Source organism: Brachyhypopomus gauderio, chromosome 3, assembly GCF_052324685.1.
Source record: "Brachyhypopomus gauderio isolate BG-103 chromosome 3, BGAUD_0.2, whole genome shotgun sequence".
Classification (NCBI taxonomy): Eukaryota; Metazoa; Chordata; class Actinopteri; order Gymnotiformes; family Hypopomidae; genus Brachyhypopomus; species Brachyhypopomus gauderio.
Window position 1 is genome coordinate 31068531 of NC_135213.1, and position 27163 is coordinate 31095693.

The following is a 27163-nucleotide window of genomic DNA, read 5'->3' on the forward strand; positions in this document are numbered from 1 at the left end:
CTCAACAGCAAATTTTGGGCTTGATCGCGTTCGCCTCTTTTCTGAGAGAGCTGGGGTATTAAATTCAGCTCCCAGGAGACTTGTCTGTAAAAGCCTCCAGAATGACTTCACAGTGGAGCGTCTGCAAAACAGACACAGTGCCATCTAGCGTTCACATGGGGAACATACTGCAAAGAGGCCAAACGGATCTTTTATCTGCCCGACTCATGCCCCGTTCTGATAGTTGCTTTAGGATACCGATATTCTTGCATCGAGTGTAGAAGTAGCCTTCGTTGAGAATGAACCCATTTTGTATTCATTTAGATATATCCATTGATGGACTTTATCTTCATTTAGATAGATTCAATTGTGAACACTACAACACCAAAAAGGTTGTGTCAGTTTTTTTTACTCTGCCAATAAGCATACCATCCATGTGTGACAGAATAGTTCAGGTAACAAGCATTAGCTGCACTAAAGTATGAAATATGCAACGAGTTGCTTCTTCTTTAAGGTTTTCGGCCACATGCTCCTTGCAATGATTGTCTAATTAGCAAACAACATGATTGAACATGTGCAGAAAACAGTGCTAGACGGCCACTTATCCATAATCTGTCGTGTTTGGAAAATTACCTACTGTAGTTGTGTCACCCACTATGGCTATAACCTAGAAAAGTGTGGGTGTGTGAGAGAGAGAGAGAGAGAGAGAGAGAGAGAGAGAGGACAAGGTGTCCAAATGAAGCCTCTTCGTGGCCTAGAGTGTGCCTACCAGTCACTTTAAGCTAATGATGCAGCCCAGTGGAGAGCAGCCCGCGACCTGCACTACACCTCCCGCCTAAGGCCACAGCACTGCTGTCAAACACAGCCACTTGTTACCAGCAGGAGACAGTAGCAGTAGCATCTGCCTGCAAGTCTTTCCCCAACGGCACAGTAAATAGAAGCACTGTCATGTGCTGCCATAAACATTCTATTTATTTTATAAATAGAATGCTTTATATTTATTTTTTATATTTCTATTTAACATTCTATGTATAATTCTTGATTGATCCAAGAATACAGCAAAGGACTATCAGCTTGCTTAGCTATATGGTCCATACATTAAAGTAAAAATGTAAATAAATAAATGTCAAACATTGTTACAATATATATGCTGAAAAAAATCACGTTTTTTTCATTTGTTTTACAAATGAAAATGCGGCGGCCAGTTTGTTTTTGATAAGGTTCGCAAATTACACGAATAAATGCCAAAATCAGCAGGCATCGGAGATGAAGGCTACGCTAAGGGCTGCAGTCTTCAAAGCTGTTTGAAATGTTCATTTGCAAGTTTACTTAAATGTCATGCCAACTTGCCTTGAGGAGATAACATAGTGGCAAAAAAAAACTAATACAAGAAATAATTTCCATCCTGCCATGTCAACAGATGTCACAGCAGACTATAACAAGGCATCTTCATGCTAAATCTCAGGTACATTTCTCAAAAAAATATTTTTCATTCAGCCAAATAAAACCTAACGCCTAATAAAACCTAATCAACATATTTTATAACTCAGAACATACTGTACCTCAACCAAGGTTGCATACATAAAAAGCAAGACTCAATACAATCTCACTCAAAATTGACTGTCTGGCAGACAGTGGCATACAACATTTTCGAATATCCAAGAAGACGTTCATCCAGCTCCTTTTCGGCCTATAAATATAAATATACATTTATATATCTATTTTTTGTTGCTGGATTGATGTTTGACTTTAAGGGCATCTTGCGGAAAGATCCCATTCCCTCAATTGTTAACGAAACCCAATTTCAGATTCTATCCCCCCCCACCTCCTCAACTTCTTCCGCCAGGAAACACATCCCTCATTTGATGGGCTTTTAACTCCCATTTGTCTTAATAACCCTGACAGAGGCACAAGACAGTGGTCAGGCAGCGATGTTAGCGTGCTTTGATTCAGCCTGTCCCCCGATGCATACATCACCCTACAGGTCACACCCACTGGGTTGGTTCCTTCCCTCTTTTTTTTTTCAGGAAATGGCTTCCTGCGCTGAGGGGAAACCAGTCGCAGTTCTCCGAGTCCTCTCCAATCCTGTCAGTCAAGAGCCACCATTTCAGAGCCACGGGCCATGGGGGTTAAGCAGCATCTGTCATCCAGAGGAAAGCGGTTATGCATGGATGAGGGCGGAGAGAGAGAGAGAGAGAGGATAGGTGAGTGTGCGTGTGCTTGCGCAACTCCTCTCTTCTGGCCGAACCCTTGTTTACGGCTTCAGGAGACCCTCCATGTCAGATATTAGAAAATACACTGTTTGCACTGATTGCACAGCACCAAGGTGTCTGACTTGACTGCAACACAATATCTGAATGATGAATGTTATTTATTTAACTGATATATGCAGACCATGTGCGTTTGGAGAATGATGCTCAAACCCTGTAATGATGTGAAAAATCCAAAATTTCAGAACATTACTGTCTGAGGTTTACACTCTATAAAGACAAAAAACACTTTTCTTCAGTTTTCTCTGGCTTCCTCTCTGCAGGAAGGCATAAGTGGGATTCTCTGGGGCCTGATGCTAGCCAGTGTTGATGCGTAGGAAGGAGGAAGTGTGCCTTTTACATCACAGCTGTGGTGCAAGAGGCCAGAAATAACAGCATGGCACACGGGAGACCGGTGTCCCTGCGCAAGTCCGGTTCCCCCGGCCACTCCGGGGGCACGACCTCCGGCCTGCATACAGAGACTCTGCTCCCCTTGAGCTGATATGAATGCTATTAAACACCCTGGCTTGGATAAAAACAATCTGCTGTTACTTGTTTTGACCAATAGAATAAGTCAAAAGCACCAATTCTGTCTCTTCTGTTTCACTGGGTGGCACATCCCTTCTAAGATTCCAGAACACATACATATTTGTGTATAAAACCCTATTTAAGAAACAGCGCTGTAGAGTTAGAATGTTCCGACTTCAACCTGGCAAAAATAGTCAACATCCTGGAGACCTGAGAAAAGCAAACGGACACTGGGTGTGTTCAGCCTCCCTCCCCTCGGTCTTCATTTAGAAACAGTATTTTAAAACAAACCTCACCAAATGAAAGTCTGTGCTGCTAGAGATAGCCCACTTTCCGTGTGGTCACTCATGTGACTATTCTTCCTCAGCCAGAGGGGGAAGTTGAGCAACCAGCCAACAGGATATCTGGAAGGGCAGACGGGATTCTGTTCCTGTGCACTGTGTGTCGACTCAACTGGACTTTCCTGGCCCCAGATCTCCCAGAGACGGCTGCACGCGGAGGTCACACACGCACACAAACACACCACAAAAGAAAAGAAGTGTATTCTAAATGCCAACAAATTTAAACAGGAATTGCACATATTTACATTGATTATATATATATATATATATATATATATATATATATATATATATATATATATATATATATATATATATAATTTGAAATTTTGCATATAAGCCTCTAATAACAATAAAAATGAGACCACCAAACAAACACTGAATGTACAACACAGATATGGCCTCCAATCTTGCAGGATTTGAAGAGTGTGCTCCTTGTCAGGCAGCCTCAACCCAGTTCACTGCTGGACAGTTTTTCACCTGGTAATTTGGCTGGGGGTCCATTCTCAATATAGCAGTGGCAAACATGATAGCGTGTGCTGTGCTGATGTGACTGTATGAGGCACAGCAGTGTCACTGCAGGGCTGAGAGCTGCTCTGCCCATAAATATCCAGCCAACAAGCGTAATCTGGTCAGATGCTGACCCATCATGAAGTTAGATGATGATTAACAGATGGGCCGTAATCTCTAACGGCACTACAGGGAGTTTTTAATAAAATGGGTGATGAACATATTTCTTCCTCTATTTATCTACAGGCTTTTCAGTGAGAGAAGACCAATCAGATGCATATGCATCATGACTACATGTTAATTCGATTCCCACATCTTCCTTTGCCAGCTACAAACATCACATCTGAGGACTCTGGATGTGCACAAACATTCTAGCTTGCAGTCTGGCATATGCACCAGGACTCACTTTTGGTTGGAGTGTGTGCATTCATACAGTAAAGTCTGAGTCTACACACAGCTAGGGTTGTAAACATTAGGTCTTACCACAATATGATACAATTTCAATTTGCGATGTTGGGATGATGCAATGTGTTTCTGACACCAATATATGACTGATGCCATCAAGAAAACACATTTTACGTTACTAATTTCAAAATATACTATATGCTATATTTAACCACAAAACAATGGGTAAAACTCTCTCTCTTTTAGGGACTGACAGAACTACAATGGATCCATATAAACACATTTAAAAATCCAAAAAAAAAATTTCTTTACATAGAAAAAGAGTAAACAAATGACAGACCTGCTAATTTACTACATCTGCTTTATTAAAACCAAAAAGTACACATACATAAACAAACAGTAAACATATGTAAACAAAGGGTAGTTGGAGAGAAAGCAGTCAGTATTATTTCTGTTGAAATGTAACAATTGGACAATTTATTGTTTTTGTTGGACCAAACTGAAGGAGAAAAGTGTAAATCACATAATTGTGAGCAAGCTTTCATCACCACAAATGCACAATTACACTCACAAGCTCGTTGATTAGCATACATACTGACAAACTACAACTATGATTGGGCTGAAAACAGAAGAATGTAAAATGCTTCCAGATTAACTTTCATTGGGCGGCATCACAGCCATATAGCAGTGTCACCTCAGTGAAAATGCTTCAATGGTTGGGGGCATCAAAGCTCTTAAAAGCAGAAGATAAGTATTTTAATACAATCAATGGAACCACATACAGAATCACGAGGCCTCAAGCTGTGGAGTTTTGGCTTCCACTGTCTGCAGCGCACACGTATAATCCACATTTTTACGTACTCTACAGGAGCCCTTTGTCCATTACCGTTACGTCATCCAGATTAAACACCTTTCAACTCGGCAGAGGAAGCTTGGAATCCATCCATTTGGTGGATGCAAACTCATTGAAACTGTAAACTTAAACAGTTTTCCAACTGTTACGTGAGAAAGGAGTAGCTCTGTTGAGTATGTAGGTTGTATATGTCTAACTTGTGTGCGTGTACCTGGTATATCTTATATCTGGTATTTATATATATATAATATATATATGTAAAGCCCCCGGTGCTGCGGTGCTTATTTAAGGTGTCCAGTGCTAAGGTGGAATGCAGAGAGTATTTATTGCATTTTCCCCTAAATATATGACTTCTTATCCAACAAAGTCCTCCCACTCCCAGTAATTGAAATTGCGCCCATCCCCACATTTTCTAGGACTGGACGTAGACATGAAATAGTGAGAATTGCACCACTGTTAAGCATTTGTGTTTTTCCATTAGAATATTATCAGCCAGCCTTGTGGGTGGAGAGTGCTTGATCACTGTTGACAGGCAATGTGGTTTTAGTGTGGAATAAATGAAATTAAATAAAAAGGGACTGCAGTGCACTCTCCAACACGCTCACAAACACAAGTTGAGGCAATAACAGTACCAGGCCGAACTTACATCAAAGTTGGCAGGCTGTAGGTACGGATGCTCTGAGGATTTACAGTTTTTAAGGCAACTTGAGGGAAACTTGAACTATGAAGAGGGCAAGTTTTTAATATCAGAATTCAGGATGAAAACGTAACCCCTGAGAAAATGGCTCTACAAACTGGGAGGCTAATACCCCATTTGGAAACTAAAAGCTGGCAATTTTAGTGCATGTAAAGCTTTCAGGAAGTCCACAATACATAGAATAATAAAAAGAACTTTTGGAAAAAGGCGTTTGAACAAAAACAAAAGTGAAGATATGATCTTTCAGACTCAAACATGCAAATAGGGACCAAATAAGGCACGCGCGAGAGAGAGACAGAGGACTGTTTGAAAGACAAGCTAACTTTCTAGTTCTACTAATCTTGGACAGCACGTTAAGGGCAAATTCATAATAAAACCAAAAACTGCTTAACAAAACAACCAGCAATGACGAGGAGTTGCATGGGACAGGTGGAAGAATCAGGTGTGAGAGGATGACGGGCATGAACCTGGTAAGCACCAGCATGAAAGACGTTCACACTGCTCTTTCAAAAGACACCTGTGAAGAAGACGTGGAGTAAAGCGCAAGAAACAATGCCAGCAGTGACTGACAACCTGTGCAGATTTGCCCCAATAAACCTCATGAAAGACCCGTCACTGTGAAGGCATTCGCACCTGGGACTGCGTGTGTCTATGCGTGAGTGCGTGTGTGTTCATTTGAACGCATTCGTGTGCATGGGTGAGCACTTTGGAGTAAAAGTGAGGGATTATCTCGCAGCAACGGCCAAGGCAGGAAAAGACAGGAGAAGAACTGCAAATCGACAAGCTCAACCCTGCCCTGAAGGGAAGCCTCCGAAAACAGCTTCAACTGTTCAACGGAGAGAGAGAGAAAAAAAAGAAAGAAAGAACGAAAGAATGCAAATCTAAATATTGCAATAGGAACCTACTTCAAGGTGAAGCTGCGAGGTCAGGAGTTAACACGCAAGAGACACCTGAAGATTCATCAGGCTGAAGTTAAGAAGAGAGTCACACCAAAAGAATGTTTACTTAAGAAAATATGGTCCCTTCATAATCATACCTCAAACAAAGAGAGAGAGAGAGAGAGAGAGAGAGAGAGAGAGAGAGAGAGGGGTAGGACTGCTATTGGTTGCTGAGCCATTTTGTGATAAAGGCATTTAGTGATGAAAACATTGCTTCTTTACTTGAAACAGACAGACTGGGTCAGTGTGGAGCTGGTCCAATGGCTTGATCAATTATAACATTTCTCCTGATTTTGGCAAGAGGCCGTTGACTGTGGCACGCAGATGGACGCCGGCCTTCGGCTGCTCGTCTCTGTCGTCATGGCAGTCGGTCGGGTTTGGGAAGGTGGTCTCGTTCGACGTCGGCAGCACCGGTTCCTCGCACTCCACCGTGTTTGCGAAGCTGACACACAGGAAGTGTAGAGGAAAAGCCATTAAACAAAAAGATGGACGCCATATTGGAGAGCGCCGGTGCGACAGCTGAAGGGTCACACCAACAGATGAAGCGGAAACATTAGTTTACTGTTAACGGTGGTTAGTTTTGGCTCAGGCAGGTCAGTTAAAGTCTTTAGTTTGGCAGAGTTTATCCAGCTTCAGAGCACCAGCATAAACGGCAGTGTGAGCACGACCATGTGAGGGAATTCCTATGTGCATTGTGGTGTCTAACATCTGCATAAAAATTACAAAAGAAATTTGTTTGCGGAGTTTTCCACCAAAATAACCAACCGTAAACCAAGGATAAATAACAGAACGTTTAAGATAAATTTCAAGTTATGGATGGTAATCCCAGTATGAAATATCTTACAACTAATCAAATTCAACAAACCCAGTTCAACAAAGTTTCAATTCTGTCTACCAATTATATAGGAGAACCAGTGCTTTCACTTAAGGATCTGAAACTTGACAACTTCAAACAGCCAATTAGCTGCTGAATTCGATGGGCCCATATTGGAATTCGTAAACAGACAAACTGTTCAAAAATAGCCTCGCTGTAAGCAGAGATGGTAGACAGAACCAATGAATATTCTAACATTGCAGCCAAACTCCGCCTCCCTCCCCCTCAACGCAATTCCTCATTTGCAATCATGGCACAGGTGTATTTCAAGTACAGAATTCCATTTGTATGTTAATGAGCCCTCAAGAAACATCTTGAAACATGAACACACACACACACACTTTATGTGTTAGGACTGCGGCCAAGTGGACAGATGACTTTAGCGTGCTGCACACACAAACGGGTATCGCACAGACATTTCTTTCAGAAGGGATGTCCCATCACCATAAACTGGTTCATCCAGCCCTCTCACCAGTATTCAGCATTTCCATGTCTACTCTTTTCCAGCATCTCACTCTGTGTTGTTGCTTTACATAAGGGCAGCCAAATATTGCATTCCCTCAGAATGCATCAACAACTCCAGAAGGAACTTTTTCAAAAAGCATGAAAAGCGCAATCAGCAACCATAAACCACAAACCAGAGTGTGTTCAGTGCCATGGGTGAAGCAATATTGTTTAAAGAGATATAGCTGCTTCAACTGCATCAGCATGAGACACCGCATGATAATGTTTACTGTACCCGGTGCCAGCTATGATTATTAAACTATTTCTTGATTAAAATATAAACAAAATCAAAGATAATAAAGCTTTCAGGTTTCATCTTCAAAGAAAGATGTTTACTACGTAAACACTTGGTGGTCTCACAGTCCTAAAAAACCAGCTTGGTTGCAAACCTGAGTGACTGACTCTAAGACAATAATGCCCTGTATAGTAGACCTCACTTAATTCATATACTCTGACAAACACTGGAAACTGCTGTTAAATGAAAACAGAAGGAGAAAGCACTGAGTGCATGATTATTTGGAAGCTGGAACAATATTCACTTCAATATTATCAAATGTGAGTCAAACCACCCTCCTCGACCTGGGAGCTCTGAGCTACCTCCCTCTCTCCCCTACCTCCCTGTGCCCTACCTCCCTCTGTGCCCTACCTCCCTCTGTCCCCTACCTCCCTCTGTCCCCTACCTTCCCCTGTCCCCTACCTTCCCCTGTGCCCTACCTCCCTCTGTGCCCTACCTCCCTCTGTGCCCTACCTCCCTCTGTGCCCTACCTCCCTCTGTGCCCTACCTCCCTCTCTCCCCTACCTCTCTGTGCCCTACCTCACTCTCTCCCCTACCTCTCTGTGCCCTACCTCACTCTTTCCCCTACCTCTCTGTGCCCTACCTCCCTCTGTGCATTACCTCACTCTGTCCCCTACCTCTCCTGTGCCCTACCTCACTCTCTCCCCTACCTCCCTCTGTGCCCTACCTCACTCTCTCCCCTACCTCCCTCTGTGCCCTACCTCACTCTCTCCCCTACCTCCCTCTGTGCCCTACCTCACTCTCTCCCCTACCTCTCTGTGCCCTACCTCACTCTCTCCCCTACCTCTCTGTGCCCTACCTCACTCTCTCCCCTACCTCTCTGTGCCCTACCTCACTCTCTCCCCTACCTCTCCTGTGCTTACCTCACTCTCTCCCCTACCTCCCTCTGTGCCCTACCTCACTCTCTCCCCTACCTCTCTGTGCCCTACCTCACTCTCTCCCCTACCTCTCTGTGCCCTACCTCACTCTCTCCCCTACCTCTCTGTGCCCTACCTCACTCTCTCCCCTACCTCCCTGTGCCCTACCTCACTCTCTCCCCTACCTCCCTGTGCCCTACCTCACTCTCTCCCCTACCTCCCTGTGCCCTACCTCACTCTCTCCCCTACCTCCCTGTGCCCTAGTTCCCTCTCCCCTACCTCCCTCTGTGCCCTACCTCCCTGTGCCCTAGTTCCCTCTCCCCTACCTCCCTCTGTGCCCTACCTCCCTGTGCCCTAGTTCCCTCTCCCCTACCTCCCTCTGTGCTCTACCTCCCTCCCTTCACTTCAGCCCCTTCACACTTTGTGGGGGGGAAATGTTCTCCCTCTTAAAAAGATGAGAGAGGCTTGTAATTGACATCATAGGTAGACCTCAACTAAGAGGCAAAATGAGAATTTTTTTTTTATCACATCGTCTGACTTAAATAATTTATTTGCAAATTATAGTGGGGGGAAAAAAAAAGTATTTGGTCACCTACAAGCAAGCAGGATTTCTGGCGGTCACAGACCTGTAACAGCTTCTTTAAAAGGCTCCTCTGTACTCCACTCATCAACTGTATTAATGGCACCCGTTTAAACTTATCAGTATAAAAGACACCTGCCCACAACCTCAAACAGTCATACTCCACACTTTTCCCCCCCACTGTATCCTCTTATCAGTGCACCGGGCATGTGGACTACTGAAGGGGTTTGCCACAGCCTGCTCACACACTTCTAATATTCCTCTGTACTGCTAGGCACAGAATTACAGGTTGGCAAGACAAGTACAAGGTGTTATGGGGTTGATTTTTTTAAGCAATAAGTTTGACATAACTTATTGCTTAAAATACATAAATAACAAAAGATAAAAACTAAACTGGGCCTTTAAGATCTCTACGCTCACTAGTACAGAAACTTTCAACATACTAATACTCTGTTAATAAAGAATATTAGAACCCCCTTAACAAAGCTTTTAAATGTGTTGATAGTACTGTATACTCATTATACAGTGTATAGACCACACAAACTGAGTATGATTAAGTAAGTCAAAAGAACTATGTGATATGATTCAGAATAATTTAGTAAAAGAAAAGCACTTTATATCTAGCATGCATTTTCCACATTCACGGTGGGCCCTCAGATGCATTCAGGTCTGAAGAAATGCACAGCCCTAGTGATAATATTTCAATTGCTTGTTAGCTACATTACTTATTACTAATGCGCAAATTGGAATTGATTCATCAATAACAATTGGCGTAATGGCATGATTAAGAAATTTAGATTTTTGGCAGAAACTGTCCTTATTCCTAAACCATTATTCTGTAATTACTTTATACCAAACTGTTCTGATGGCATAACTTCATTATTATAACCTGGGGCTCAGGGTGAATGATGTCATCAATTATGTGTTAGACAGCAATGTCTCCCCCTAATAACAATCCTTCTGTTAAACGTGTGCACAGTCTCTCTCTCACACACACACACACACACACACACACACACACACACACACACACACACACACACACACACACACACACACACACACACACCTTCTCAAGTGAGCTGTGCCTGAGAGAGCCCGTGTAAAGCAGCCCGGGCGGACGAGGGCCCGTCATGCGTGGCGAGTGTCAGTGCGGCCTGCAGTGAGCGCGGGTGCGTCGAGCTGTTGGATGAACTTACGCCGCATTACTCCGAAAAAATCCAAGGCAGTTACTCCTCCGCAGCCTTTGTGCCTCGTACTGAACCCCTTTTACGCATCTAGAAAGACCAGAGTCAGCGGTTTAGAAGACCCAGAGCATTTAGAGGTTCATCACGGCGACCAGCAACATGAGCAGCTGCTGTGAAAGTTTCTGAATGCACTGCAGAATAATACGAGTGGAACGCATGTTCTGTAGGAGGGATCCTGGGTGTGGTTACACAGAACAGAAAGGGAGGAATTAAAGATGCTTTAGTTTCTACTGGTTTGTGTTAGCAGATATATGTACTGAATGGTGGTAATCAGAGAATTTTAGCATCATACGTAAAATGTGTAAAAGGAGAAAAATTGCATAAAATGATTTGTAAAATGAGGGATATATGCATGATTATAGGAAAGGTTAAAGCACAGTTTAATACTTGTTAAGTGAATGCTGGGTCTTCGTGTCTGCCTCATTTGTATTACTGGTAATGTGTGTAACATTCAGAAATATCATACTTTCATTAATGTAACTGTCAAAGTCTTTACTGAGAAATGGGAAGTCCTGTATGACTATGTTTATAAGCATCCCATGATGGTTATGCATTATGCAGGACATTATGCAGGACAACAGCAAGGTTTTCTAAGGTTTTTCTTAACCTTATTTGGACTTATTATGTAAATCGTAAGTCAGGTAACTTTCAAATTCATAAACCACTTTGCACAGATGACAGAGAACTGCTTTCCGTTTTCTTTAAACAAAGAAACAGTCAATACAAAATGAAATGTGGAATGTGGTAACTAGAGCACTCCAGAGGACAGGATATTTGGCAAAGAGCTATCCTACTGGCAAACAGACAGATCAAATAAGAAAACTGCCGAGACAACCAACTGCTGTTTCTCTGGTTCAAACCTGTGATATCACTGCTGTCTATATGTCAGAATCATCACTGGTCAAAACAGATTACTGACCATCAATAATACAAAAGTACTATGTGGCTGGGTCTTCATAACTGCCAAATGTCTATTTGAGCGAGCGAAAGTAACTGTGTGTGTGTGTGTGTGTGTGTGTGTATGTACCTCCTCCAGCTCTTTTTGTGTCTCATCTTCCATTCTCCGAATGTCCTCCATGGTGAGGTCCACCCACTTATCAATCCAGCAGAACAGCTGTCGGTGGAAGTTGGTGAAGATTCGCTTCTCTTGCTGAAGGACAAAGGACATGCAGTTTATTGCATTTCATTTGAGAAAGACCAGACAGCATCCTTAACATGACACAGGTTCATCATTTCAGAACAGATCCAAGACAGCTACTGTCTTTTTTTGTGCAAGGTTAATTTTAAACTTGTTTCCAGTCCACAAATCTGCAAGGTTTTCTCTTTTAAAAGATGAACAATAAAACTGCATAATAATTCTCAGAACTGCTTAACAGTTATTCTATGACAGGAAATAACAATAGTAACCATGGAAAACTATATTTGTGTCAGCAGCTTGGTGAAAACAGGACGTAGATCCCAGTGGAAAGAAATGGCAAGTAACAGACATACAGATGAAGAAACAGCCTAACAACGACTCCAGTAGAAATACTGCAAATAAAACCATTACGATCCGGAAAGCAACGCTTCAGTCTGGGACCAACATACTGAAGAGGTTTTTCCCTCACAAGCCTTTTCTGTTGGTAGGACTTCCCAACACAACCATGTTACAGCTGCTATTCCATAATCCCTTCCTAGTCCAAGCTTTCGATATCGATCTGTTCAAAATAGCCTACATACTATATGAATCTTACTGCAGTCATTACATATGGTACACTGGAAATTGGCCCCCGTGTTAGTATGCATTATACTGTATGTGGCAGAATCAAGTAAAAATAAGAGGTCATGTGAACGTACAAGGGTCCTACTGATTTGGTAAAGATTTGCTGCCACTGTTACATGATGGGATACAGTACACCACTCAAGTGGGAGCTCAAGGAAAAATACATTTTGGTCACATGTTGCATACTGATTTTGAGTATGTAGTAGGCCATTTCAAACACAGCTGTTGTTTTTCTTATAGAGATTATGATTTGGTGTGAGCAGCAGCTCCCATGAACATAAATGTGTTGCTTACCTTGTGAATGAAGTTTTCGACTTTATTCTGCAGGCCCCACCATTTGAACTTCACCGTGACCAGTTTGTAGGCACACATATGCGGGCTCTTGGGATTATTAACCAGCTCGGTCTGGGATTTCACATGAAAACAGAAGCTTTTAAGAGGCTGTCGCACACCGGCATGAAGCAGGATATACCAAAAACAGTATCTAACATAAGACAAGAATATCGACCTCTGTTTTGAAAGGGTTTTCAAACTTGGTGAAAAAAGCTTGCCAGTGAAACTAATTATTCCATAAACTTTTACAAGTGGAGAATCTAAAAAGAGACAACCCCCCCGAAAAAAATAGGCCTAAGTCTTGAAACAATCTTATTCCAGCATGGCACTAGAAGTCCATTAAAGCATAATGTTTTGGAATGGAAGATGATAAAAAACAGCGTGGGGGAAAAGGCACTCAGAGTCTGAAAGGGTGCTTCTGCACTTTCATCTCGTGAGCGGCGGATGCGGAGGGCTGAGTGGGGCCGCGAGACAACTGCGAGACAAGGAGAGGAGCACACGGGAGAAACTGGGAGAAACTGGCGATTTAGCGCGACCCTGCTGCACTCGCCCTGGTAAAGCGAGACAGCTCGCAGCCACACAGCTGCCTCTGCGGCCCGCGCCGGAGATAAAACACAACGAAAGTGACACGCTAATCGCTTTTCGGCAGCAGGTCAACTTACATTATTAACATCGAGGACCGGCGTGCACGCTTGGCGCTCTTTTCATTTCTGCAATCCGAGGACACCTGCTTAATTAATCATTTGATTCCCCCCCAACTCCCCTCCCCCCATTTTCTGAGTTTTCTGAGGGGAAAAACGCGGATCCCATCAGCGACCACGTCGTTTCTTTTGACGCTCCAGTCAGTACGAAAGAGCGAGAAAGAGCACAAAAAAACCCAGAGACGGCGAGAAAAACCGAGACTGAAAAGTTCCCGCCGCTGGAAAACGGGGGAAGTGGAGTTGAAGGCGGATGAAAGGCGGCCTGGGGCGGCTTTATTGACGACGCGGCTCAAAGGAGAGCGCGGTGCGCGCCGCAGAAGGGGAGCGAGCGGGGAGCATGTGTGCGGAGCAAGATAGACGACTCCTCCCGCACTCAGGAGCGCCAGGGAGGAGGCGGCAAGATTGAGCCTCAATTTTATATTAGGCCTTAAAAAGAGTTGTGATCTAATTAACAACATAGCGAAGTTGTCACTTGAAGGAGCTTCTAGGCCAGTTTTGGCAGGCCTGGGTGTATAAAGTTTACCTCATGAAAATGGAGAAAGTTTTCAATGGTGAAGTCAGGTTTAAAGATTGCTATAGAGAACCGAGATTCTTTCAAAAAGACCCAGGTGCTTCAGTACTTCAAACATGGGGATTTAAAGAATGCACACACTGCTGTGGCTCTGTATAATTCACATATAACCCCATATCTCTCCAAGTACAGTACAAGATCAGTACAAATATCATTTCATCATTTAATGTTTCTTTGTTACATACTCAACCTTTGTCTCATTGGTATAAACTGAACTCAACTGGTATAAATAATTTGGACACAGGCAATGTTTTGAAGGCATTTCTTATGAATCTCAAATATTGCTACTGGCTTTTAGTCGAGTAAGCCTACAACCTGGTATTTTAACCTTTGCTTCACAATGGTGTGACACAGACAGGAGCAGGCCAGACAGGTTCACGTTGTTCTATCTGTGGATATGACTTTATGTGACCTCCTATATCCACACACAAGCAGGGATGCAATCACATGCTGTAGTTTTGGTATCTGATTTGGATTAGTTGCTCATAAAGGCCAAAAATCGTTACTTGCTTTCATTTATATAGCAGCTTTTAACAGGACCGTACCTGTGCAGCCTGATACACACCATTGACTTCCTCAAACTTAAGTGTGTGTTCATAAGAGAGTTCCGCTTTTAAAGTGCAGCTAGAGGATTGCAGGCCAACACCATGTTAGCTTTAACTGGATATTGTTTTCAGGTTACAACAACCCAGACAAGCAAGCTGAGCTTAGACACCCTTAAAACAAGAATGCACACTTCTGGAAAACATTTTCCTGTGTGTGCGTGTCTAGGATGGCCATTTCTAATTTTCAAATAGGCAGCAAATCAATGTCCATCTTTACGGTGAGCAGCTAAACCTCTTACAGTTTGTCATAAACGCTCACCTTGCTCAATAATTCATGCCCACTCTCCTTCACACACACACACACATATATATAAGTATGTATGCCGCCACACATGCGTGCGCACACGCAAGCACACACACACACACACACACACACCCCATAACAAGATGAGCCTCGTCTGCTCCAATCACTGATTCGTATTAGGCTCAATTAGAGACTGGATAGAAGTGATTTATCTTCATCAGAGCACAGTCACACAGCACTGCCCCCCTCTCCCGCACGTCGCGACGTTCTCCACCAACCTCCCCCTTCAGCCAGGTTTACACCTCCTCCTCCCGTCCTCCAACACCTCCACCCATGCACCCTTCTCCTCTTTTGTAAAGGCCTGTTCAGTCTTGGCTGACAGACGCGCGTCTGCTGTCCGGTGCGGCGTGAACCCCGATCACATGACCACCTGTTTTCAGCTTTGTTGTCCTGGAGAGAATGATCTCTGTTTTTAATCTTCCTTCCTTTTCTCTCTTAATATGTTAACAGAGGTAGTAGAGTAAAAAAAAAGTGGCAGATGCATAACCCTGTTCATCATTGTGACTGTAAACTGGGTACTACAGTGGTTGGCGAGTAGTGCATGGGTACTGCAGGACCAGTGGACCAGCCATGTAAAAGCAACACACACACACACACACTCTCTCTCTCTCATACTACGAAAAGAGGTGACACAGTGGGCAGCATTTTGGTAGTGAACTTTGCTGCGACTGAAAACTGCGACTGCATTTCATCAGGTCTCATACTATCTGCTCCTGATGATGACACACACACACACACACACACACACACACACACACACACACACACACAGCTTACCATCCAGTTAGGCCCCAGTGGTCCTCTGCCTGTCTTGGTGGACTGGAAGGTGGTGGGATCCTCGTCTGGTTTGTAATCCTACACACACAGAACAAACCTGCCTCAGCGTCATTGTACCCGAGCCCACGTCAGCACCACAAGTGCCCCTTTCACAGCATAACCAATCACAACATTAAGAAGGACTACATCAGTAAAAGGGGACTAGGGCACATGGGCTGAGCCGTCCCATCTTCCCCATAGCATTGAGCTGGAATCAGAACTCTCTCTCTCTCACACACACACACACACACACACACACACACACAAAACTAACCCCTGTGAAATAAGGATCCAGCAGCGCTAAAGTCCCCACAAGTAAGGAAGTAAGAAGTGAAGAGAGACAGAGTGTGTGATGGACACCCACACACACTCAGAGAAACTCCTTTTAATAAACTGGTAGAGAGGTGGAAAAGCTACACCTAAAATAAATGGACGAAAAGCCTTTAATTTTAAGTGCACCTCCAGGGCCCCGCAATTGTAAATAAATCATGATGTGCCTGAAGCCAAACAGGAGCACTACTGGTCTGCTGCACACAGAGAAGCAAACAAGCAGTAAAGACACACACAAACACCCACACACACACACACACGTGCACATACACACACTCACACGTGCACACACAGAGTAAACTGGCCTGTTTAATACCAAATGCACTGTCTGGAGGACAATGCGTGACTGTGCACTAATGAGGCTGGGTGTGAATTCATGCAAAGCGGAGGAGAGAGCTTCTGTATGTGTGTGTGTGTGTGTGTGTGTGTGTGTGTGTGTGTGTGTGTGTGTAGCTGCAGAGCCTTAATTACTCTAACTAACTCATCGTTGCAGGCTCCCAGCACAATGCCTATAGCCATGCCTGAGGCTAGTGCCTGATAAGGCCCTCAGACACAGGCAGCCAGGATACCTCAGAGACTCTCTCTAGAACATACTCACACAAACTCACACACACGCACATACACACACACACACACACACACACAGACACAGTTCAAGAAACTATGGTGAATACTAGTTCATTAGTGCACTGTTGCCAAAGGCAGCCACTCCCCCCCCCCCCCCCCCCCCCCCCCACACAGTGGGCATTTGGAGAAACAAGTATTCATAAACTTACATAAGAAAACACAATCGCCAAAACAACAACTTTTCACAAGCAACATAAACTTTTCTGTAGTCTGGTCAACACTACACGTGCAGCATTCATATGTGGAAATTAGTTTTTGAGTTAGAAACATCTACAATATTTGCATCCTTCATCATTTGTTTAGGTCTGTCCGTCTTTGTTTCACAGCTCAACTATGAAAATATGGAGAATGCATGCTAGATACAAAAAAAAAAAAAAATGAATTTTATATGCAAATCCATAAGCCAATTAAACAAATTTCTGATAGGACTGTTTGCACAGGCAGCGTTCTTCACCCTCATCTCCTCTTACAGATCAATAATTAGAAAAATGTTTTGCTTTAAAAAGGTCAAAATGCAGACATTTTACTCTCAGTTTAACCAACAATTAAATTCTGAGGACACCTTCCAGATCATGATGCTTGTTCAGCAACAGAAAGGTAATAGAATCACTATATAAACTATTATATAGAAATGTGAAAAAAATTTTATATTGTGATATTAAATTTTATTTAATAACAGTTTCCACAATAATACAGAAATTAGTAAATAATCTACTGTACTATAATGTAATGATAAAAAAATTATTACAGCCATTTACCACAAGGGGGCAGAAAGGGGCATGCTGACATTGACTGCACTTCTTACATAGCCTTACAATTTACCAATTGCTTACCTTTTAAAAAAAACTAAAGATCTTTTTTAGATACTTACATCATCTTAAACTGTGTTTGTATAGTGCTTCTGTAGTAACACACATTACCACAAAGTAGAGGTAGTCAGTGTGACACCATGTTATCATTTACATGATTAATTACTGTACATTACATCATGCTTTTCAGAGCAAATTGTTCAAAAACTCCAAAAAATTTGCATGACAAAAACATGTACATATACCATGATGTTTCTGCCATGACATCCACCCTTATCCTTAAACTATTTCTTCAGAAATATGTTCTGCGTATGAAGATTAGTCGCAAGGGGCCAAAACTGCAGATACTTCACAAAGAATCCAGAAAAGCAGTTGAGCTTGTTCATGTATGTTTAAATGGCCACTATAATCAGATACAAAGATGGCATCATCTTTGGAGATCAATTCCCAATTCGTTGCAAGTTGCAGACCTTAGGGGCAGTGTGTCGACACAGGACGCTGTATTGAAACAGGGCTGTGTATAATGAAGGATGAGCTTAGTGTCTCCGGGCGGCAGCGTACCTGTAACTACAGGGCGGGACTTACCATAGGCGCTACTTGACACACGTCCGCAATGTCGATGGGAACCACTTCTGTTGTGTTCCATATGGAACTGTCCAGCTTGTGAACCTGTGGTTCAAAACATGAGCTGGATCAGATACACGAGTGTGACCTGGACCGCTCAAAATGGCAACTGACAAAGGCACAGTGTTAACTAAGACTGCTATACAGTTTGAATAGTCAGTTTACAAGAAAGAAAGCAGGCATGTGACTTTAACACACATACAAGGCATACAACATAAAAGAAAATGTAATTAAGCGCACAGAACTCATAACAGTAATATCCATGTTTAGCATCTTTAAAGCTAAAAAGCTCACACAAAACACACTCAAACAACATATGCACACACATGTATAAACACTGACTCACATTGTCTAATCCAAGGTCGGTTTTATGCCACGTCTCAATTTTTATGAAGAAGTCATCCTTCATGTATTCATTCTAGAACAGGCATAGCAACCATAATCAAATAAGCTGAATACAATAATACCACTGTACCAAGAGAATTAGTATTTTTCACAATCATAAAATAATACCTCTATTCTCAATGTTATTAACAATGGAATAAAAATAAATAAATAAATAAATAAAAACATTGTTGTAATAGTGCTTGAAGGCGACTGGCAATTAGCCAGTCAAAACTGAGCACTTGAGGCAAGCAACAGAAAAAAGAAGTAACACACAAGTCCAGTAGATGGCGCCAAAACTTAAATTAGAAATGTATTCTATATCGTTAGATAGCATTAGTTGAGTGTCATACTCAGTATGGGATTTACTTCATAAATGTGATTTTATTCAAATACAGACTACTGGCCCTCATGCCATGTTGCATTCAGAATTTTTTTTCTGTATTAAACAAAATAATTTATACCTGAATTATTGGTAACTAAATACTGTGATGTACATTCTGCATCATGGTAAGGAAAATCAAGTACATTTTATTACACCAAAAATACATATTTTAAAAATATCTTTACAGTTTACATACCGTTACAACTGAGGCCAACGGATGAAGCATGCAAAAGACAAAAAACATTGTTATGAAATAGGATGGCACAGAGTCAGGTATCATTTAAAAAAAAGGCAGCGTTTGAAAAATATATAATGCCATTATGGACTATAGCAGGGGGCATTTTACTGTCCCAGCAGGAACAACTGAAGAAAAAGGACTTACTTGTCCTGCAGTAGGGGTAAGCGTTCCACGCCTTCTCATGAAAGACCAGAGAGCCCTCGGGGGCGATCATCCTCACAAAGGCAGGAACTTTACTGTAGTTACAGAAAGAGCACATAACCAAATATTACCAGTAAATCAGGGATTTCATTCGAACCACTGAATTGAAATGCCAAGCTGGACAGCAGGTGATCTACTCCTAGAAGTGCAGCTAATTTGGAAGAACATTTTGAATTTGGGTGCCTAGAGATGCATAAATATATCCAACACAGTCCTCAAACACACAGGCAGATTGGGTTAAAACATTTCATAATTGTTCTTTATTATTGAACAGGAATATGAAGCTATGGAATACATTACCATGACAACATCATATGCTGGATGGCATTTTGAAACGACTTAGCAGTGGGATGAGTTTGTGCATGCTGATGACATCGGATGGCAGTGATTGGTTAACAGCCCTCGAAGAAGTGAAACCAGTGAAACTGGCGTCCAAGTGTGGGAACACACACCTTTTGAGATGGTAGATCTTGTGTGTGTACTGCCCTTTCTCTCCATCCTTCTCATAGGGTTCGTTCTTCAGCACCTCGATGCCTTCGCCTCCGCCCGTCTCGTTTTTACTGGCCTCCGCCACCGAGTACAACTGCCCCACTTGGTACTAAGACAGACAGAGTCATTCATATAGCAAAAAAGAAGACTTTGCTAAAATGCTATGAACCCTATGCTATTACTGGGCTTCATGCTGCTGCGAGTATCAGGTTGTAAGTGTTTATACCACAGGTAGACGGTGCATGGTCCAATAGCACGTGGTGCCGGGAAATTTTGGGTTCATGCACTCAAAAAGCAGGTCAGACCTGCACTCTTTAGATATCAAAAAGGCTCCCGAGCACCCAGACTGATGGGACCTAGCATGCCCAGGTCATGCAGGCAGTGATGTCAGTAACGCGTTACTTAGTAACGCGTTACTCTAATCTTACCAGGGGCGTCGCCTGGGGTGGGCTTCCGGGGCTTCAGCCCCGAATGATTATCCCGTAGCCCCGAACCTTTTCGCTCAGCTGTATTATTAATGAGGAGGCCAGTGCTGCTGTGAGAATAGGAAATCTCTTAACGCCAATCACAGTGCCGCTTCAAGGATAAAGTTCCGCCTTTCAGGAGAAACAGCCAATCAGCTTGCTGGTTTTGCGGGCGCGGAGGAGAGCCCACCCCCACCCCCGTGGGGGAGCGCACATGCGCTCTAGCCATTTTTGGCAGCAGGTTGCAGGTAGCTGACGGTGAATGAAAATGGATATACGGCGTTTTTTCAAGGAGAAAGGTAACGGTAGTGAACTATGTAAACTGTGATGACATTGTGGAGAAAGGTAACGGTAGTGAACTATGTAAACTGTGATGACATTGTGGAGAAAGGTAACGGTAGTGAACTATGTAAGCTGTGATGACATTGTGGAGAAAGGTAACTATGTAAACTGTGATGACATTTTGGAGAAAGGTAACGGTAGTGAACTATGTAAACTGTGATGACATTGTTTGTGGAGCTATCTGATAGCTGGTTAAAAACACACGTCTCCGAATCAAAACACAGATCAAACCCACTGTGTGCTTAATAAAATGCAGCTTGTCACTAGTCAGCTTCGGAATTAGTTAGCTAACCTAGTTAGTTAACCGACATAGATAGTTAACCTAGGTAGCTTAGGTAGTGAAGGTTTATGGAAAAAAAAACTTATATAGCTAGTTATGTTATAGCTAGTTATAGTTATAGTTAGTATGTTCAACGTGCCCTGATATACCTGATAAGCTAATAACTATTTCATTTTCAAATTGTGTTTAATAATTTAGGATTGTAGGACTGTAAGCTATAATGAATGAAATTCAATTTAGCTAACTAGTTAGCTAGAAGGTAGACGTTGTGGATAGCCAGAATTTAATACAATACTTTATGATGGTAGTTTAAAGCAGTTTCTTAACCCTGGTCACTGCCCTAAAATTGTGTGTTTTCCACTGGAGCCAGCTGATCAGCTAATAAACAATCCTTTATTGAGTTTACACAGCACAGCATATCACAAAAAATAATTTACTTTTAATAGTTGAGGGTTAGGGTTTGTTAGAGTTTGTTCAAATCTCAAGTATTGTGGTGTAATTTATTTCCTAATACCACAGACAAGAAAGGGAGTACAGAAGAGGGAGAAAAGCAAAGTGACTTAGAACAACCTGAGGAATTTGAAGTGTTAGAGAGGACTAGAGAGGAGAACAGACAACAGGAGAGGAGAACAGACAACAGGAGAGGAGAGCAGACAACAGGAGAGGAGAACAGACAACAGGAGAACAGACAACAGGAGAGGAGAACAGACAACAAGAGAGGAAAGAGGAGAGAACTGGAGAGGAGAGGAGATGGGAGATGGGAGAAGACAATACAAGTGGTATGGAAAACAATGTCTAATAAACACATTATTAATAAAATACACATGTTTTTAGTATGAAGACTAGCAAAATAATGCCAGATGTAGTTTGTTTTAGCACAGTCTTTTGTATTTAAAATATTGTTTCCAGCTTTATTTTAAGCATACTTTCTTGAATTACTATTTAACAGGGTAGAAGAGAGGGTGGAGAGAGAGGAAATATGAAATGTGGAGAGACCTGAAATGAACTGATCAGGACTGGACTGATCTAAAGAAAGAACAGGTTAGGAGAAGAAAGACTGTGCAAAAACATACAGGATAGATAATAAGTAATTCTTAAAGAGTATTAATTGTGTAGACCCCTTAGCACTAATAATTATTAATGTTTCTTTCAATTATTTGTTTGTGTGTCAAACGGTAAAAGAACAATTTAGAAACAAGTGAATTGTTTACATTATTACACAGTTGCATGAAATCCATTGTTGACATACTGATTTGCATACTTTATTGAGGAATGGATTTACTAATGGAATATACCTGGTCCATGTCCTTTAGTACAAGCTCACTATCTTTAGGTCACCAACAGTCATTCTGCAGATTTTGTGCACCATTTGTTAAAAAAAAAAAAAACTCCATATTATAGTGTTAAACATTATATATCAGGGTACGCATTGTAATATATATATATTACTATATATATATATATATATATATATATATATATATATATATAATTGGGCTGAGCCCCGGATCTTTACATACCCAGGCAACGCCCCTGAATCTTACCACTTTTTTCGGTAACGAGTAATATAACGCGCTACTATTTCCAGTCCAGTAATCAGATTAAAGTTACTTATCCAAATAACTGTGCGTTACTATTTATATTTTCCCTAGTAAAATATATATTTTTGCTTTCTTCTTGGCTCAGTTCTACTTTTGCGTCTGACCGTAGCGCTCGACTCCGCACGCTGCGCGCGACCCTGTGAGAGCGCGAGCACGTTTTACAAGTCATTCTGTGCAGTGTCCTCCCGTAACGATATGTAGTAGTATAAAGAAACACCCCTCAAAAACAGGGGAAGGAACATTTACCTGATGAATTTTAATGTTGCTTTGTGTTCCACGTTTGAAAAGTGCTGGAATTTTGACTAACGTCGCCTACTTTAAAATGCTTGAAATTGTAATGGTATTTCGTTTCACAAGCTGTCTGACTGAACTGGGGTGGGTTTCCCGAAACGTTCGTAGCGCTAAGTACTTCTTAACCTCGTACGTTTCATACGAGGTTACGAAGTACTTGGCGCTACGAACGTTTCGGGAAACCCACCCCAGTTCGCTTGTATTACGTTTACAAATAAATTTACAAATAATACCGCGCAGGTACACAAACGTAATGTCAGGAGATACTGTAGCGACTCCTACTCCTCACGGCGAGTCTTGCCCTTTAAGTGACACTGGGGGGCGGAGCCTGCGCGCGCCAGGGTTGCGTTATCAATAAAGTTTCCCTCCTCGGGATTTTTGGATTAAGCAGTTTCTGCCTCGGTTACCGAACCTGCTTCAATACATTGTTACTGTTAAAAATGCACTGCCAATAAAGTGAGTAGCCTATTGGAAAAATTTATTTTGCTGCTGAATGTAACTACTAAAGTAACTTGTAATCTAACGTAGTTACTTTTAAAATCAAGTAATATGTAACGTAACTAAGTTACTTTTAAAAGGAGTAATCAGTAATCAGTAATCGGATTACTTTCTCAAGGTAACTTAGCCATCACTGCATGCAGGACACTGCGTCGGGATTAACGGCTACCTAAGGTGCTTGTGAAATGTCATGCCCATATATGTCGAATTGGGGAGTGAATGGTTTCACAACACTGAACAAAGATATTGCACAGCAGCACACTGCAAAATCAGTGAGTACTCAGTGTTCTTGACGGGTCGTTTGACAGCGGTTTATGTTTACTTGTTCGAATGTTCTTGGTCATATACAGGGAAAAAAAAAAAAACTCACCTCTTCGACTGTGCATGGCAAGACAACTCGACTGCAAAGAAGAACAGATTAAGTCCATTAAATAAACAGGGAACCTCTCCCACTTTGCTAATGCCTGGGGCAACGTTTATTATTTGACTAATTTTATTTGGAATTATTATTTGATATTTGCTACAAGGAAAGCAGACTCAGGTAAAGTAACCTTCCAAAGGACCACAGAATTCTAATACTCATCTATTCATTGATAAAGCAACTTTACCTGATCAAGAAACTAATTAGGCCTAAATGAATTAAAATGCACATGAAAATTTACATAGCTGTATAAGGATAAGTTGAATAATGTGCTAATTGAACCATAAGCCTAATCTAGCCCTTACAGTTGACTGTTTGGATGCTTCAGCTGATAAATCCCAGACAGCAAAGCAAAAGGCAAAAAAAAAAGACATGGAAAAACTACAGCAGAGCAGAAGAACCCTGAACAACAGCCGCAGGTTTGGAGGGCGTGAACCTGCTCCTCGTGCCACAGACAGGCTGGAATCGCAGGGAGCGACAACACACAAGCTCACACATCTGAGGGAAGTTACTCAAGAACCGCCCGTCACAGCTAGCGCACACTACAGTCAGGAGCTAAAACAGTCGGCTTCCCATAAACCGGCAGATTAGGCCCCGGCAAAGCTGCAGGTTTACACACATAAACACCGCCGGGGCCATATTAGGTTACGCCTGACAGACGGTCATCGGCGACAAGGTAGTTTCGTAACGAGGCTTCCTAGTGGTAGGAGACTGGTGTGTGTGTGTGTGTGTGTGTGTGTGTGTGTGTGTGTGTGTGTGGGGGGGGGGGGGGGGGGGTTCTGACAGGGATTTTGATATGAGACCACACAGCTGATAGGCAGGAGATTGCAAGTACATCTCTACTGTTATGATCTCATTGTTTCTGCTCCATTAATCTCACGAGGAGGAAGTACCACTCCAGGTGTAAACCGCAGATCAGAAGGCATGCAATATCATCATGTGTGTCTAACTCTATACACAGATTAAGGGCTTAAACAGCCTCACTGATGAACCAGTAAAGATTCTGTAGAGTATAATCAACGAATAACTCAGTAAGTGCCAGAATGAATTCAATAAAGATGCTCAATAAGACACTTGGACTGTATTCAGCATCCAATGTGCACACGCTAGTGACTGCATCAACTGCAGAGCTGAGATTTTGTTCATTAACCTATAGTCTGAGTGAATGTTCAAGGTTACTTCTTAGTGAGGTCTTGTATTTCCCTACTGAGGACTGATGTGGTTATGGTAACCACTCATGTAAGACAATACAAATGTGAACACACCACACCGAACACATCAACCGAAATAATGTTTAAGTCTTCTTAAGACTATACATTTTATTATTATTATTTTAGTGCACAATAATCTCTACCGGAAGTAGCTAGTACACAGGATGTGCCTGTCACTGTCAAGTTTTTGCAGGTTTCAAGACAGAACTCTTAAATCTATAAAAGCAAACCTATAGAAACTATAAGACTATAAAATGACTTAACAGACTTTCCAAGATCACCAAATGTGCAGTGTCATCAACAACAATCTTTGCTCAAGACACCTTTATGACTTAACACATGTCTGTGGTCAATCATGGGTGATATCACCCTTACAGACAGCAGACCTGGGGTCAGCAGGTTCTAAAGCTAGTGAATCAAACTCATGGATCACTTTATGGCTAATGAAAAACATCATGTTATTTTACAAGTCAAAATCTCATTAGTTTTGTTTATTTGTTTTGTCAGTAGTAAAGCTCATCAATGTAAATATTTTGCTTTTTGACTGAACCTTAAATTGATCTTTGAAGTAGTCCTCCTTGGTGTGACAAAGTAGCAACCCCTAAAATCATAAAGATACAGTATTCTGCTGGAGGGACGCGTGCTCCTACATGCCTGTGGTTCTGAGAGGCAACTTAATGACTCTTAAAAGCAGACTCCCACACAAGTTCACTGACAAAGTTTTCTGGACATGTAAAGATGTTTCCCGAGGACACCTTAAATATCGCTATTTAAGATTGTATCTCAGCACTATCGTCTCCACAAAATGATTCACTCGTTCGTTTCGAAGTTTCACTTGCGCCGTCATTCAACAGGCGAGCCAAGCAGGCGGACCACGGTGTAGTCAACACGGCTGCATCGCTTCCCGTTTGTGCCACAGGTGTAATAAACTTGCTCGTCGTTGTTCCCTCTCCACGAAACTCATTTACGAAGTTAAACTACCGCCGCTATGATTTTCTCCCCCCTCCCTGTTTTGTAAAGTCGTTCATTAAAGTTTCCAACCATTCACTGGAAAGTATGACACACAGTGAAACTACAACTTGGGAAGGAAAACAAGCCTCTTTTCTCCTCAGTATTGCTGTTATAATACACACGCTGTTTAGCTTAAATGTTTATTTATGTTAATATTTAATAATGTGAAATATTATTGCAGTTTTTTCTCCGTGGGTATAACTCTCGAAAGTTGATTTGCTGTCAAAGCCGGTAGGCCAAGCATAAGACAAGCTGCTTGTTGAATACACCCAAGCCACATCCTGATTAACATTAAGCGCTTTTTAGTCAACTTACCAAAAAGTTTCTGAAACTTTGAACAGTATCCAAACCGTTACACAACTTTATGCGACACGGTTTATATTGTAAACAGCATTTCATAAACAAGAAAGAACAGTTGAAAGAATATTACACTTACTATTCTTTGATGAGCACCATTTTCGACGTTGCAGCTGCGGCTGCGCAACACCTCTGACGTCATTTACAGTTTCCAACATGCCCCCTATCCCTGGTGTAGAGAACACGCTGCTTCATGACTGACTCGTACTATAGTTTAGTTTTCTGGTAGGAAAATGGAGATGCAAAAGTCATTTGGCTATTCAGTTAGTTTTTCTGTTGTTCTGGCCCAAAACATAATAGAAAGCGTAGGAAAAAGTTTTTCATTGACTTTAGATTAATTTAGTTTTTAATCTATTTATTTGTTTTAAATTGTAGTATGGAGAACAGTGAACTATTGTAGATCTTCCTAAACGTGGTCTAGCATGAATGTTAATAGCAACCGTTCAATATTTGTTTAATTTAACAATATAGTGTCTATGAGCACTAATATGAGCACTATGATTGCAATTCTTTAAAGGACAAAGAAAACTGCCCCTATAGAGCTACACTCCATTACGTTCCTACAGAGCTGTTTCCTCTGTAGGACACAGACTAGAGAAGGATCAAATTTTTGCCTTAAAATAAAAACATGTCCAATAAGGTCTAATTTAT

The 27163-nt window shown here is 41.9% G+C and overlaps 1 protein-coding gene and 1 long non-coding RNA gene across 2 annotated transcripts; one reads left to right on the plus strand and one right to left on the minus strand.

Annotated features, from left to right (window-relative positions):
• Positions 1 to 4356: 4356 nt before the first annotated feature.
• pitpnb (phosphatidylinositol transfer protein, beta) lies at positions 4357 to 26709 on the minus strand. The gene is made up of 12 exons (XM_076997594.1): positions 26592 to 26709; positions 23883 to 23913; positions 20000 to 20145; positions 19491 to 19582; positions 19305 to 19312; positions 18686 to 18757; positions 18301 to 18384; positions 15911 to 15988; positions 12914 to 13024; positions 11885 to 12007; positions 10810 to 10887; positions 4357 to 6942 (listed from the first exon to the last, which is right to left on the minus strand). Exons 1-11 carry the CDS (start codon positions 26609 to 26611, stop codon positions 10840 to 10842), a joined length of 813 nt encoding a protein of 270 aa, XP_076853709.1. The 5' UTR covers positions 26612 to 26709; the 3' UTR covers positions 4357 to 6942; positions 10810 to 10839.
• On the plus strand, positions 20478 to 22177 carry LOC143509159 (uncharacterized). The gene is made up of 2 exons (XR_013129597.1): positions 20478 to 20799; positions 21642 to 22177. It is a non-coding gene; the product is annotated as an uncharacterized LOC143509159 (long non-coding RNA).
• Positions 26710 to 27163: the final 454 nt, after the last annotated feature.

What these genes read in the sequence shown, in the direction of transcription:
- pitpnb (XM_076997594.1), bottom strand. Translation starts at nt 26,611, where the DNA reads ATGGTGCTCATCAAAGAATA. An exon ending in ATGGTGCTCATCAAAGAATA is followed by an intron (nt 23,914 to 26,591) that starts GTAAGTGTAATA and finishes TCTTCTTTGCAG; the next exon opens with TCGAGTTGTCTTGCCATGCA. An exon ending in CACAAAAAGAGCTGGAGGAG is followed by an intron (nt 10,888 to 11,884) that starts GTACATACACAC and finishes TGGTCTTTCTAG; the next exon opens with ATGCGTAAAAGGGGTTCAGT.